Genomic DNA, 15,666 nt, shown 5'->3' on the forward strand with positions numbered 1-15,666 from the left:
CTTCGACCTCTCTCATCAACAAGCTGTTTTCACCCACAGGACTGCCGCTGACTGGATGTTTTTTGTTTGTCCCACCATTCTCAGTAAACCATAGACACAATTTTGCGTGAAAAGCCCAGGAGTCCGGCCGTTTCTGAGACACTGGAACCGACGCACCAGGCACCGACGGTCATACCACGCTCAAGGTCACTTTAGTCACTCGTTATGCCCATTCTAACGTTCAATCGTACAGTAACCTAATGCCTCGATGCCTGTCTGCCTGTATTATATAGCAAGCCACGGCCATGTGACTCACTGTCTGTAGGAGCGAATCATTTTCGTGAATAGGGTGGTGTACCTAATAAACTGACCACTGAGTGTATATTTACCACTATGTAAAGCTATAGTCATTCACCTTGCCAATGAGCTCCCCCAGCTCCAGCTGCTCGTAGGGAATGTCCCACTCCTGCAGGTACACGCTGGTCTGGCTGGCCTTACGAGAGATGGGCCCCCTCCATTGGCCCCCGGCCATTCGGCCCCGGTAGCTGGGCAGGTCCTCTAGCTCATCCCCATCACACTCTCCGTTTGAGTGGCCCTTCTCTCTGCCCTCCCTGCTACCATTTCCCTCATCCTCCTCTCCTGGGTATTCCTCCTCTTCTGCCTCCTCTTCCTGAATACACAGAGACAAAGCATGCACAAATTGTGTCATGTCAACCCAAACAAAACATACAATTAGGCCGATATTCAATCAATTGCAGATTTCTGGAAATCAGTTTCAGAAGTCTGTTAGATTATTTAGCTGGTTTATTTGCTCACAACAGCACAGGTAGAGAGATTGGAATAAAAACTGAAACCCAAACAGAGAACCAACCTTTTATTAAGTTTTCTATATGGTAAAATGATCATGTCAGTATCATTGCACCACATAATTAACTAGACTAGAGAACTGTCACTAGATCAGGTTATGCTGCTGGGTGGTTTCCCCATTGCAAAAAATGGAACCATCTTCTCTTTCACTTCCTCAGCAACTACCGAACAATACAAACGATTTGTTGAGTTCTTCAAGGCTAAAATCAACACCATTTGACAGAACATTGTATCCTCCAACCTCAACCCCACTCTGGCTCCTACCCCACCACCCATATCTGCTCAGCTGCTTTCAACCTGTTCAACAATTCTCTTCACACTGGGCAGGTGCAGTCACTGTTCAACATCGCTGCCATCACCCCCTTGCTCAAGAAACCATCCCTTGACCATGACCTCCTCTCAAACTACAGGCCTATTTCCAACCTGCCATTTTTATCTGATGTCCTGGAAAAGATGGTGGCAACTCAGCTTCACTCATACATCAGTGCTAACCAGCTTTATGAAGCTCACCAGTCTGGCTTTAGGCTCTTGCACAGTACTGAGACAGCCCTGGTGAAGGTTGTAAATGACCTTCACATGGCTGCAGATACAGGATCCCCCACCATCTTGATTCTTCTCAACCTCAGTGCTGCTTTTGACACAGTAGATCACACCATTCTACTGCAGCGCTTCAGAGAGCACACTGCCATCTGCCCTAAACTGGTTTAACTCCTACCTCTATAACCACAAGCAGTACATCACCCTCGGTGAGGCAAGATCAGAGGAGTACCCCATAGCCTACGGTGTCCCACAAGAGTCAGTGTTAGGACCTATCCTCTTCCTACTCTACATGCTCCCACTTGGCCAGATCTTCAGACAGCACAGTGTCCAATTCCACTGCTACGCAGACGACACACAGGTGTACATTAAAACAAAGCCTGACTCAACATCTTCTCTGTCAACATTGTCCAACTGTCTGGAAGAGGTCAAATCTTGGATGCAGAACAACTTCCTCCAACTCAACAGCAGCAAGACAAAGGCAATGGTGATAGGCAGCCCCCAGCAGATCACCAACTCCTGCAGCATCTGCCCTGCCATAAACAGCCATATCATCCCCCTCTCCTCATTCATCACTAATTTGGGTTTGAAATTCGTCCCTGCTGTCTCCTTCAATGCCCACATTAGTCACGTCTGTTAAACTCCATTCTTTCATCTGAAGAACATCTCCCGCCTAAGACCCTCTCTCACCACATCTGATGCAGAAAAGCTAATCCATACATTCATTTTCTCCAGAATTGATTATGGGAACGCAGTACTTGGGGCCCTGCCTGCAAATTCAAAACTACAGCTCATCCAAAAGGGTGCTGCAAGGATTCTGACAAAAACTAAAAAGTCTGCCCACATCACCCACCATCCTTGCTGAGCTCCATTGGCTACCTGTTCCTTAAATAATTGACTATAACATTCTCCTCCTCATCTGAAAAAGCCTACATGGCATCTGACCCACCCACCTACCTTGGGGAGCATGCCCTTTCCTCCCAAGCACCACACCTATGGAACTCCCTCCCTGATAATCTCAGGGCTGTTCAGACTGTTGGGGCTTTTAAAGCTGGCCTTAACACTCATCTCTATCAGCTGGTCTACCCTTCCTCCTAGACTTTGACTGTTGCTTTCATGATATAGTTAGATATACATATTTGTTTTTTAAACTATTTTTCTACTTTCTATTTTATTTTATGCACTTTGAGATTATTCTTGTATAATGAAAAGCGCTTTATAAATGTAATTAATTAATTGTTATTATTATTATATTCCTGCCACCGGGGATTTTGGGTACTCACCGCTCCACATTCCTGTCCCTGACATGGAGGGTCTGATTGCGCCAGTTGCTGTGTGTCTCTGTGGGGACAAACATCACCATAAACAGGGGTTCCTAACTTTAACCTAACCCTGTCTAGTAGAAACTATGGTAAACTTTGGTGGGACTTACAGTAGACAATGTGGGTGAAAAACCACAGCATTTTAAATGGTCTTTACTCTGACTCTATATTGACTTTGTCATTAAAAGCTGTTGCCTCTTACCCAGTGTCATGATAGCCTTCAGAGTGTAGTCCAACAGGATACGGTGAAGAGGAAACATCTGTGTGTGGGACACAAATATCTGATTCATAGTAAAACTATTATTTAACTAAGCCAATCTGTCTTCACTTCACTTCAGAGCATGCATCCTCTAAATTGTGATGGCTGCCTCTAACTCTGTCAGACCATACACAGCGCCAAGCAGCACAGTCAGTCAGTTCACCTCTTTGCTCGCCAGAGGGCAGGCATGCACTATAAAAGCCAAAGCTATCAGCATGTAATATTATGGCTCTGCTAAAGGCTTGTCATAAACTACAGCAGCAGACGACAACACATGAAAAGGGGACGGTACTGTACTTGTAGGGCAGGACTACAGGACACACAGGGAAGGAGTGGTGTTAACTCACCAGGGAAGATAAACTGTCTAGGTTGTAAATAACTGCCAGCTAAAGGACAAGAGGAGAAACAACCACCAGAGGAAAATGGAGAGGAGAGAGCGATATGATTGGGTTAGACAAGGTTAGACAAGCCACAAGCCGTTAAGGAGATGTTATAATAGGATATGATTAGTGGTAAAAGAGCAAATTAAGTGTGATTAGGAATTGGAATATGATTAGAGATGTGCTATTACTGGCTTAGGGTAGATTTGGAGTTCAGTGTTGTGAGTTAGAGGAACAGAGTAGGAATCTAGAGTCTTTGGGGGAATGCCTGTGAGAGATACTGGCTTAGGGTAGATTTAGAGTTTAGTGTTGTGAGTTAGAGGAACACAGTAGGAATCTAGAGTCTTTGGGGGAATGCCTGTGAGAGATACTGGAGAAGTGTTGCTTTGGAGTAAAACAGAGTGGAACAGAGTAGGAATCTAGAGAGTGCTTGGGCCTGTGATAGTGAGGGCCTGACCTGGGAAGTGGAAGCGGCTGTCTCGGGGCCCTTGGGTGCCGGGCGAGGGGTTGGGGGGCGGCGTGGCGGTGATGCTGGGGGGGTTGCTCTGCTGAAAGGGGGTGGGTGAGGAGGGCGTAGAGGAAGTGGTGGAGGAGGGGTTACTGCTGGAATCCATCTGGCTCAGCATGGGAGGGTAGTCCTGAGAGAGGGTTTTCAACAGAAAGGTTTCATAAATTAAGGTTCAGGACAAATTATAGGTTCCATGTATGGTGACATTACTATTAATACACATACACACATGTATGCTTAAACACTAATTTTCTACCTTTTTGGTTAGCACCTTTGGTAAAGTGCCAAACTGGATTGGTAACTCGGCCGTACGGTCAATTTGATTATTGATATCTGAAGGTACGGATTCTGCCCGGCGGATTTGCGGGACTGAAATATAGGGAACAATGATTCAGTACTAAATTGACATTCTTGGGATGTACCGGGAAAATGATAATTATATTGTGCATTTTTTGTTGTTTTGTATGCAGGAATGGACAAGGGCTTACGTGGGAGAAAAGATATCCTGCAGGGAAGAGCTTCTTTGGTACATTTGTTATGGCACTTTAACCTGGAAGCAGAGGAGACAGTAGTTCGCAGAGGAGCACAGAGTGACTTGATAACAAATGAAAGTGGAGATGTATAGAAGGCTTCTTCTTACTTGCAGTGTTTGCACTTAACACCAAACATCATGTTCCTATGACACACCTGGCATGTCTGTGAGAGCCAGGATTTGGTTGAAAACCTTAGAAGGAGAGAGAGAAGCAAAACATGAATATATTTCACAACTTCTAATGTTGGAGTTGCCTACTGGGTAGTGGACAAACTAGAATGTTCCAGAGAAGTGTGTTAGAATTCTGCCAGATCCCAAATGGTTTTCATTGGAATCTGTTATCTCTTTTCCCCAAACTGTTACGCAAGATCAAAATGAATAAATACACACTTTCCAGTCAGATAAACACTGGGTCTGACTGAGTGTCTGCATAACTAAAATTCTCAGATTCTTGAGGCGCCATTCTCACCAGACCGATGCAAGAAATGTTTGGGGTCTGTGCCAAGGTAGAATGCTGAGCTCAAAACCGGGAATGTATTTTTTTCACAATCCCATCACATACTCCACTAAGACCCAGAGGGCCTCTAGGGCTTAAACAATAGATACGTAAGTATGGTGTCGTACAGGTCTTGATGATGATGATGATGATGATGTGTCCTACCTGTGTGTTACAGAGAGGCCGATATCTCTCCTCATCTGTGGAGACCCCCGATGCAATGCCAGGTTATCTGGAAGGGAATGAGAGCGAGGGAGTGTGAGAGGAGCTAGACAGAGGACAGGAGATAGAAAGACAGAGGGAAGAGAGAGCCAAACAAAGAGTGGGAGAAAGAAAGAGGGAGAAAAGTGATGGAGTTCCAATCGAGTATGAGGGAAACAGAAAAATAGGAAAAGAGAGAGAGGGAAACGCAGAAAGGCAGAGTTCCCAGGTTCCACTGGGGCATCAGGACTCACGCTCCAGCAGTGTAGGGGTGCCTGGGAGGGTGTAGGGGGCGGTGGCCGGGCCAGGGGTGCGGGCGGAGTCTTCACACCCGTTCCCACTGCTACTGTTGATGTGAACGTTCAGGAGCAGCTTGTTATTCTTCCCACCCCTGCAGAACAGAGAGAGGGTTAGCTGTGTGGGTCACTCAGAGAACAGACACATCATTCACACAGAAACAAACTCATTCCATAGGTTTTGACTCAAACACCCACACTTGCGATGAAAATGGCCACACATATTCAATAGCGAAAACACAAAATAGCTAGTTCAATCAACAAAGGAAAACAGCAAAATAGCTGCCTTCATTTATTTATTTAAAGACGACAGAATAGAGAAACACCCACTTTGTGTTGGGCACTGGCTCTTCTATGCGGTTGGCCAGCTGTGACTCTTGGCTCTTGCTGCGTGTGAGGGTGATGTTGAAGGGGAGTTGCAGCAGCTTTCGGGAAGGGGGCGGGGACGTGCGTGGGGGGTGCTTGGTGCGTCTCTTGGAGGGAGGGGAATTGGACAGGAGCAGTGGCGAGGAGGGGAAAGCGTCCGACATGCCTCCTGTATAGACTTGATGCCTTTTATTGTCCACACAGGGTATGACAGTCACAGAAACAGAACGGGCGTGGGCGTGGGGACTGAGGATGGAGCCACGGGGTAGGGTGGTGGGGGTGGAGGGGCGGCGGTCCGAAGGAGGTAAGGTGTTACTGTCGCGGCGGGGCGGCTCTGATATCCAGGGTCCTGGGTCTTCGCTGATGTCCCCACCTAAAGCAGAGGTCAGAGGTTAGAGTTACAAACAGTACTAAACTACAGAGCACACAGCACCAATAAGCAGTGTTATTAATTACAGAAAAATACCATAATGGTGTGACTGACCTGTCTCAGTGGCACTCTTTAGGCAGGAGAGGGCAGCAGTGAGTCGAGAGCACTCCTCTGGTTTGGAGCCCAGCCTTCTCATGGTGTCCTGCACCTGACAACTGGACATCTGCAGCAAAGCATCCAGGGACAGCTTCACAGGTACAGCCTAGAGAGAGAGAGTGAGTGAGAGTGAGAGTATGAGTGAGTGAGAGAGAGAGAGAGAGAGAGAGAGAGAGAGAGAGAGAGAGAGAGAGAGAGAGAGAGAGAGAGAGATGGAGAGAGAGAGAGAGAGAGAGAGAGAGAGATGGAGAGAGAGAGAGGATGAGAATGAGAAAGGGAGGATGGAAGGAGACCTGAAACAGATGGGTAGAAGACTGAGGCAGGGAGGTGTGTGTGCCAGAGATGAAGTAAAGAGAGAAGGGTGAGAGAGAGAGAAACGTGAGCAATGTGTGTGTGTGGTTGTCTCAGACAAGTTGCTATGACATTCTACACAGACGTGCTGTGACACACTATCAACCCAACCCTCAGACAGGACTGTGTCAACCCTGTGTCACTTCAGGGCAGGCAGGGAGTGGGGGACATTGTGTAAGATGTGACATTTGGTCACTCTGGAGGTTACTTGGTGGCTATTTCAAGTCCAATGAAAAACACTATCCTTAAAGGGATAGCTACACTGAACAAAAATATAAATGCAACATGTAAAGTGTTGGTCCCATGTTTCATGACCTGAAATAAAAGATCCCCGAAATGTTCCATACGCACAAATGCTTATTTCTCTAAAATGTTGAGCACAAATTTGTTTACCTCCAAGTTAGTAAACATTTCTCCTTTGCCAAGATAATACATCCACCTGACAGGTGTGCCATATCAAGAAGCTGATTAAACAGCATGATCATGATCCTTGCACAGGTGCACCTTGTGCTGGGGACAATAAAAGGCCTTAGTGGCCACAATGCCACAGATGTCTCAAGTTTTGAGGGAGCTTGCAGTTGGCATGCTGACTGCAGGAATGTCCACCAGAGCTGTTGCCAGATAATTTAATTTTAATTTCTCTACCATAAGCCGCCTCCAACATCGTTTAAGAGAATTTGGCAGTATGTCCAACCGGCCTCACAACCGCAGACCACGTGTATGGCGTCATGTGGGCGAGCGGTTTGCTGATGTCAACGTTGTGAACAGAGTACCCCATGGTGGCGGTGGGGTTATGGTATGGGCAGGCATAAGCTACTGACATTTTATCGATGGCAATTTTAATGCACAGAAATACTGTGATGCAATCCTTAGGCCCATTTTGAGGCCCATTTTTTTAAGGTATCTGTGACCTACAGATGCATATCTGTAATCCCAGTCATGTGACATCCATAGATTAATTTATTTCAGTTGACTGATTTCCTCATATGAACTGTAACTGAGTAAAATATTAGAAATTGTTGCATGTTGCGTTTATATTTTTGTTCAGTATAGTTCACTCAGAGATTTCCGAGATGAGGTACCCCAGTGCTGGACTGGTGAGTTCCGGAATCTACTGGCAAGCCACGAAAATAAGGCTTAACCCATATACCACCATCAACCCCCGTTGTTTTACCGGAATGAATTCTCCCACCTCTGGTCTCCCTACGACAGTCCTCAGCCCAGTGGACCGTACTAACCAGAGTGGTGTGGTAGGGGGGTTTCTGGGATGGAGGCTTAATCACCTGGCAACCATGTGCTTCCTGCATTGTCTCCATGGTAAATGGATGAAAGAGGTGGGATGAAATGGGCAAAAGGGAGCATGAAGTGGTGTTTGGCCCAGTGAGGGAGGCAGAAGACTGAGGAGTTGGATTTGATCTAGGTCTATTAGTTATTGTCACGATCTGGAGACCACTGAGTATACGTTTCTACAGTCATATCAATGCTGCTCTGGAAAACTGGGGCTTGAATCAACTTCAAAGGCCCTTTGCCTAGTTTCTTACTGTGGCATGTTTATTTTACTGTAGTATCTCACAATACTCATGGAAATAAAAAAGGTATTTCTTTCCCTGCTTCACTGAAATGATGAGACCTGGTTATCAGAATTCTACTTCATAAAGGCTATTCCCAATAACCTAGCTGACCATAACGTTAATATGTCCACACAACAATGGACCTCAATACATTTGACATTCAGAGTCATCAGCTGAGACAAGCACTGAGACTACACAGCTGTAGAATAGCAGGTCACCTTCCTCAAGCCCTCACACTGACTCCCTCACCCCCTAAGAACCACTGGCCTTCACAGCAGGGCCCAGGAGGTTGGGCAACTGGTGACAACAGACATGCCGGGTTCTATTTTCAGTCGTTGTTATTTTGGAAGGGACATGGTTGGGACTAGAGGCCTAGATAAGTGCCCACTTATTCCAGTAGTAGCAGGATCAAAGGGAGGGTGGAGTGGGTGGAAGCGGGCCAGACCAGGGCTACTGTTCTGTATCTGTATCTGGGCAGATGGATAGAGAGGAGAGTCCCAGGATACAGAGCCCCTGGCTGGAACCTCCTCATTAAAACCTGATAACTTCTTTGCCTGTCATGCCTATTGCCTAAGGTATTGCTTCTTCAATAAGCACTGTGGCACTTAATGTGTATTGAGGTGGCAATGGTCTAACGTGGAACTCAATCCCTCCATAGAATGTCACTTTCTTCTTATCAGCAGACAGAATTTTTACCCACAACAAAAGACAAGCTGAGCTGGAAATTCACCAGGAAGCAAGGTTTCTAATGGGGATAGGGTTTTGCTTGAAGGTACCTTTAGACTCTTTATCTTAGGACTATATGACACAATCTCAACCAACTGCACTGTCATGCCAGCCAGAGACAAATGTCAGTAGAATATGTCCAACTATTCACTCATCTGCAGAGCACACACAGTAGCTGTGTGTGTGAGAGAGAGAGACACACACACACACACACACACTGCGTGCTGTGGGTTATTATACTGTGTGTGGGGCAGGCCAGAACTTCAAACTGAAAGCGTATGAAAAGGCTGACACATACCGATACCTGGGTATCAGCCTATCTGGGCATGTCATGACTGGCTGTGTTTGGTGTTGACGTAACTGAATAATGATAGAACAGATGACTGACTGACTACACAGAACCAGAGAGAGATTTCCAAAAGCAGCTCAACTAATCAGTCCCTTACCACAAACAGACACATGATTACGCACACCATGAACACACACAAACCACTTATCTCATCCCTGTCCCACCTGCACCCATTAAACCTCTAAAAGTCTTTACTACTATAGCCCATAAAAACGCATTGAATAACACATTCATAAATGGCAACAAAATTAATCATAAGGAATATAAGGTTTTGAAGTGTCTGTCATACATCTAGGAGATATACGAAAGCTCAGGAAATATTTTGGTTCTTTTGGACACATATTTAAACCCTTATTTTTGTTGGCACAAAACGACCTCCATACTTCCATTAATTTGTATGCGTTACCTTCAGACGAGTCCCGTTGCACTTGTGGGGGTCGTAGAGCAAAACGGAGAACACCATCGTGTTCGTAAGAGTCTCATCTTTCCAGTGTAAGCCAAACCGTTCGGACGCTACAGACATTTTGTGAGAAGATGAGAACATTTTCGAGATGTCTCATGGTCTGACAAACACCGCTGTAGCTCGGCCACCTTCCACCGCTGATGCAGAAGGCTGACATAGGCAGATGTGGTGGATTGAGACGCAGCCCATGCAGATATCTCTAGCTTAAACTGACAGATTTTGATGTCGATGTTTTTATTATGTTACTTAGATTGACGCACGAGTCAATAGACTCTTAAGGATTTAATAACACCCAGGACAAGCCCCCTTCGATAAATCATCAAACAAACACACTCATCCAGACACCCACAACACCCAGAACATACACCCACAACACCCAGAACATACACGTGAGCCAGGAGGTGAACACACTAATAGGCCTAGCTACTGGAAGCTACTGGAATATGTTACAGGAGTGGGTCGCAGTTCCGGAGCGACCCACTAGGTGTCATCCTCCGACAACCATAGGCACCTCCTCACTCACAGTCGGGACTAATTATCTGCCTATTGGTGTCACCTGTGTCTATCTGATTCACTTGTGTATTTATGCCCTTACTTCCCTGTGTTCCATTGCTCAGTTTTCTCTGCTAGTTCCTTGATGTCAAGCAGTATGTATCAGTGTCGGATCACGTGACGGAGTTACAGGTACTCGAGAAGTGTTCTCCCTGTGTCATTGTGTTTTTCCAGTCAGAGTTAGTATTTCACATTGTTTGCTGTCAGCCTGTTTTTTGGAGACCTGTTTTTTGGAGACCGTCCTCATTTGTTTTCGTGAATAGTCTGTTGTTTTGTATCCTGGCTTTTGGACCACTAGTAAAGATCCTTGTTTCACCATCCTTGCCTACTGCCTACTGTCTATCCTGCACCGCACCTGGGTCACACCTCACACCAACCCTTACAGAAAACGGAGTCAATATGGACCCAGCGAAGGCAGCACAGTATCATAGCGCATTGGCAGTGCAGGGAGCCTTGTTGGATCAGCATGACCGCAGCCTGCAGCAGATCATCGAGAATCTCCACCAGCTGACGATCGCCGTGCAGAGCCAGGTGGACACCTGACCAGCCCCGGCAGCCGGCGGAGCAGAGGCCGCGCCGTCCCAGTCTCGCCTGCGACATCGCGGGAACCCCACCTACCACCTCCGGAGAGGTACGACGGACGTCCAGAGGGCTGCAGGGAATTCCTCACCCAGTGTTCCCTGATGTTCAACCTACAACCCTCCTCCTTCCTGACAGAGCAGAACCGGGTGGCCTACATTATCACTCTGTTGAAGGGTCGGGCCCTTTCCTGGGCTACCTCGGAGTGGGTGAGCCAAACTCCAGCGTGCTCCGACTACTACCAGTTCACCCGGGAGCTACGCAAGGTGTTCGATACCTCTCGAGTGGTGTCAGTGCACGAGGCCGGGAGGCGGCTCACGGCTTGTGGGCAGGGTGAGCGTTCGGTGGCGGACTACTCCGTGGAGTTCCGGACCCGGGCTCGAGAGGCAGGATGGGAGGGGGCCGCCCTGGTCGTCCTGTAGGCGCAGGGGCAATCAGAGGGGATGAAGGACGAACTCTCCTTCAGGGAGCTGCCTGAGCGAATGGATGGCTTTCTTCGACCTCTCGGTGCGGGTGGACAATCGGCATCGTGAGAGGGTGTACGAGAGAGGCATGACGCAAGGCTCGCCTCCGCGGCTCCCTATCAGCCCGGAGGCTTTCCACCGATTCAGGGAGGAGACACCTCAGGAGGAGGCTATGCAGCTGGGGGCTGCGCGCTTGTCCAGGATGGAGAGGCAGAGGCGTCTGCCCCAGGGACGTTGCCGGTACTGCAGCCACGCAGGTCACTACTGCGACTCATGCCCGGAGAAGCCGGGGAAACGGGAGGGTTCGCTAGGATTGGGAGGGGTGCTAGCGAACCAAAACCCCAACTCCAGAGACTCCCGGACTTTCCTCCCCGTCAGGGTTCAGTGGGCCCACGCTGCGCGTAGGGCGCATGCACTGGTGGATTCTGGGGCCGCGGGAAACTTGATGGACGCGGGGCTGGCCCAAGGGTAGAGCGTTCCGTTACTCTCTCTCCGAGCCGGTTCCGGTCATGGGCCTGGACGGCCGCCGTTGGGGTTGGGCTGCATCACCCGATGCACTGTCCCCGTGCGTGTCCGGGTGGTGGGGGGGGCTATGGGAATATATCCTGTTTTTCATTGTGGACTCTCCGGAGTGTCCCCTCATCCTCGGGCACCCCTGGCTGGTCGCCCACAACACCCGGATAGACTGGTCCATGGGGTGGCTCATCCTGGAGGGAGGCTCCGCCCCGTCCGGTTCCGGTTGCCACCGACCACTCATCAGCCCAAACCCCCGTCCCAGACCACCTACCAGTCCTCACCTCTTCCCCAGGTCCTGCATTCCGTCACCGGCCCAGACCTTGTAGGCGTTCCCCGGGAGTATTGGGATCTGGGGGAGGTGTTTAGTAGGAGGCATGCCAAGGGCCTACCTCCTCACAGGCCTTATTACTGCGCTATCGATCTCCTGCCGGGCGCCATGCACACACAAGGGCGATCGCTTTCCTTGTCCCGACCGGAGAAGCTGGCCATGAGGGACGACCCCATTGTCCCCAACGCCCTGATGGCTGCCCCAGTTTTGTGGGGAATTGATAGGCTGGTCAGAGCAGCGCTACGGCGAGAGCCCGATCCGGGCGGAGGCCCTTCGGGGTGGATGTACATACCCAAGGCTGTGCGCTTGCGACTGCTTCAGTGGGCGCACGCGTCCGACCTCACCAGCCATCCGGGGGTTGCCAGGACATTGGGGTCCCTGCGTAGGAGGCTCTGGTGGCCATCTGCTGAGTGGGATACGCACGCCTTCGTGTCTGCTTGCCCGGTGTGCGCACGCACGAAGAGCTCACGTCAGCCCGCGGCAGGGCTGCTACGACCCCTGCCTATCCCCAAGCGCCCCTATTCCCCGAGCAAGAGGAAGAGGCGGCGATCCCGTCGGGCCATTCAGAGGGGTACGGCGAGTCAACCCAGTGACCTACCGCCTGCAACTTCCCCCCACCATGCAGGTGCATCCCACATTTCATGTGTCCCTCCTCTAGCCCATCGCCACCTGTCCCCTGGCTCCCCCTCCTCGTCCTGTTCCCCCGCTGCGCCTCGTCGGAGGGCAGCCGGCTTTTACGGTGGACCGGATCCTGGACTGCCGGCGGTTGGGGAGGGGTCTCCTATTTCTGGTGAACTGGGAGGGTTATGGGCCGGAGGAGCGGTCCGGGGTGGCCAGGAGGGACATTCTGGACCCAGGGCTGATACAGCATTCACGTGACGGCGTTACAGGTCCTCGAGAAGTGTTCTCCCTGTGTCATTGTGTTTTTCCAGTCAGAGTTAGTATTTCATATTGTTTGCTGTCAGCCTGTTTTTTGGAGACCTATGTGCTCCTCATTTGTTTTCGTGAATAGTCCGTTGTTTTGTATCCTGGCTTTTGGACCACCAGTAAAGATCCTTGTTTCACCATCCTTGCCTACTGCCTACTGTCTATCCTGCACTGCACCTGGGTCACACCTCACACCAACTCTTACAGGAATACATATAGAAACATATGGATGTGTAGTGAGATACCCAATGGGCTGGACGATTCTCTTCTCATCACTCATCTTTAAAAAATGTAAACTAAAAAGTTGGAAATCAATCAATGCACCCATCATTAGCACAAGGGGAAAATCAATGGATTTATTATTGAAATAGCATGGGGGACAGAGAAAAGCAAATTGATACCATTTAAGGCCGTGGCAAACAATAATGCAGGTACTAGGGATGGGGGTGTGAGCATGTTGGTCTGGGCAGAGGAGATGTTGTCAATGTTTGTGTCTGTAAGTTGTTGTTTGTATGTATAAGTTTGTATCTGGAGTGAAATTGAATACTATAAAAAAAATAAAAAAAACTTAGCAAGGGACACACATGAACACACAGACACATACACAGACACACACACAGACACACACACACAAACACAAACACAAACACGCACAAATACACACAGACAGGAGCATACTAAAACCTGTTAACATCAACAAACTAAACTAAACAACCACCTCTTAAATCCCCACATTAAAAGAGGCCAGACTAAACAACATTCATCTTCTCTGTACTACTAAATCCCATGTCTTGTGTACTAACACAGTATTATCAGCTAATAACTTACTTAGCGTACACAGAGCTAAAGCTCTATCAACACTGCGGAAACAAGTCACTCTCTAGTAAGTAACCTCTGGCTAACAGGAAACAAGGAAACACCTGGTAAAAACAGCCATGTTGCTGTACAAAAGGCTTTCCTTCAGTAGATCGTTCTAAAGCTTTCCTATAGTACGTACCATGTGCTCCTTACGGACCCTGTTGTGTTGTAGCCTCTTCTCTAATGTCCCAGTGATATCCCTAGCGCTCCAAACTGCTGTCAAAAACACTGTGAGAACTCAACTCCTCTCTTCAGCGCAGTCGCTCACACTCCCTGTTTTTTTTATCTCGCTCCCTCCCTCCCTCCCTCAGTCCCTGCCCTCCCTCCTTCTCTGTCTCTCTCTCTTTTCTTTCCAAGCAGGCTTCGCCAGATAGCCAGCCTGTCTGTTTTCCTGCTTCTGGCATGCCAAAGCGGTGCATCAGCAACTGGTGGTGGCAAACTCAGTTGATCTCACCTGACCTCTCTTCCCCCCCCTTTCCTCCCATGGCCAGAGAAGCATTGGGCATAAGAGAACATCTCCATGCTGCCATGGGCATATATACACAACAATGTCACAGGGAAGCCCTACAGAGTAGCCCAACACAACAGCAACCCACCAAACACAGCGTCCCTAGTAACCCCACAAAGCAGCCGCAGTAGAATAGGAGACTGCTATAAACAGTAGTAGTAGAGAATCCCAACAGATGGGCAGTCTGTGCAGCCAGTGACCTCAAGTCTAACAAGCATAGAGACTACTTTATGGGGTTGATTCATATATCTCTCTCAGTCTCTGATGGCTCAGGAAGTCCTTCCTCCAGACAGGACCATGAGGACGAGGAGAGACCCATAACTAATCAGTGCTTTGCCACCCAATCTCAGAAGACTGCCTCCACTTCCTCTGAACACCAGCATTTTTCCACAGATCATCGTCCTGGACGCTCCAGATAAGACAAAGGCTGGCTAGAGAACCGAGGATAGTGAGAAGGGAGGATGGAAGAGAGAGGGAGGGAGGGAGGGAGGGAGGGGGATATATCTTCCAAAAGGGTACAGGAAACAGAGGATTTGTTGAGGTCCTTTGTACTTTTTCTGCTGTGACCGACCTCCTTCCTCTCTTCCTTGGGGAGAGCCTGTTACTGTAGCTGACCTGAGATTACACTAACTAACCCCTGGTTCTTCATACATGTGTTGATTCAGTCTGGTCCCATGCTGACACCAAATCATCCTTAACACATATTGACATCTCCCATTAGTTGAAGTTGTACACAAGCAAGTCCCAAGTCTTGAAGTAGCTATATACAAGTACATTAGTAAATATTTAGAACAAATTAAAAAATATGGCAAATTTTAGATGGGTTGATAGGAACGAAAAGTGAAGCTATGCTAACTAAACACAACTCTTTCCCCCTGGTTATCACTGCCTCTTCATACATTTTCCTAAACTGTCCAGTCATGCAAATGTGGTAGACAGGCACGTCTGATCTGAGCTCTGCCCTGAGGGCCATTCCTCACCTCTTCCTGTGTAAACAGTGGCAGTGCCAGGCCGGGGCCCAAAGCCTCCCTCTTGCTCATATCTCCCAGGGTTTACAACGGCTGAGGGCTGGGAGAAGAGCGTTCATTATCTGGGATCTTTTATAGCCTTGTCTGAGATCTGTTTGTGCTGTCTTCCTAACTCCTATGGTCATTGTTACTGCCAGGACTTGGCAAGACAACACAAACAGATATCAGGACCAGGCT

At 48.6% G+C, this 15,666-nt stretch overlaps 1 protein-coding gene across 3 annotated transcripts in view; it reads right to left on the reverse strand.

The window, feature by feature from the left end:
• The window catches only part of LOC121567749 (kinase suppressor of Ras 1), a 51,348-nt gene that overhangs the window by 5,997 nt on the left and 29,685 nt on the right, over window positions 1–15,666 (reverse strand). Inside the window, exons 1-13 of one of the 3 annotated variants that reach the window (XM_041877995.2) lie at window positions 14,093–14,203; window positions 6,228–6,375; window positions 5,708–6,116; window positions 5,336–5,472; window positions 5,046–5,148; window positions 4,493–4,576; window positions 4,341–4,402; window positions 4,109–4,221; window positions 3,802–3,982; window positions 3,312–3,350; window positions 2,908–2,965; window positions 2,667–2,724; window positions 395–649 (exon numbers count right to left, since the gene is read on the reverse strand). In XM_041877995.2, the coding sequence (XP_041733929.2) occupies window positions 395–649; window positions 2,667–2,724; window positions 2,908–2,965; window positions 3,312–3,350; window positions 3,802–3,982; window positions 4,109–4,221; window positions 4,341–4,402; window positions 4,493–4,576; window positions 5,046–5,148; window positions 5,336–5,472; window positions 5,708–6,116; window positions 6,228–6,375; window positions 14,093–14,095 (1,650 nt within the window). In that variant the 5' untranslated portion in view covers window positions 14,096–14,203. Of the gene's footprint in view, window positions 1–394; window positions 650–2,666; window positions 2,725–2,907; window positions 2,966–3,311; window positions 3,351–3,801; window positions 3,983–4,108; window positions 4,222–4,340; window positions 4,403–4,492; window positions 4,577–5,045; window positions 5,149–5,335; window positions 5,473–5,707; window positions 6,117–6,227; window positions 6,376–14,092; window positions 14,204–15,666 lie in introns of those variants that run through there. The other 2 variants (XM_041877993.2, XM_041877994.2) reach the window with 2 other exon arrangements.

Source organism: Coregonus clupeaformis, chromosome 6, assembly GCF_020615455.1.
Source record: "Coregonus clupeaformis isolate EN_2021a chromosome 6, ASM2061545v1, whole genome shotgun sequence".
Classification (NCBI taxonomy): Eukaryota; Metazoa; Chordata; class Actinopteri; order Salmoniformes; family Salmonidae; genus Coregonus; species Coregonus clupeaformis.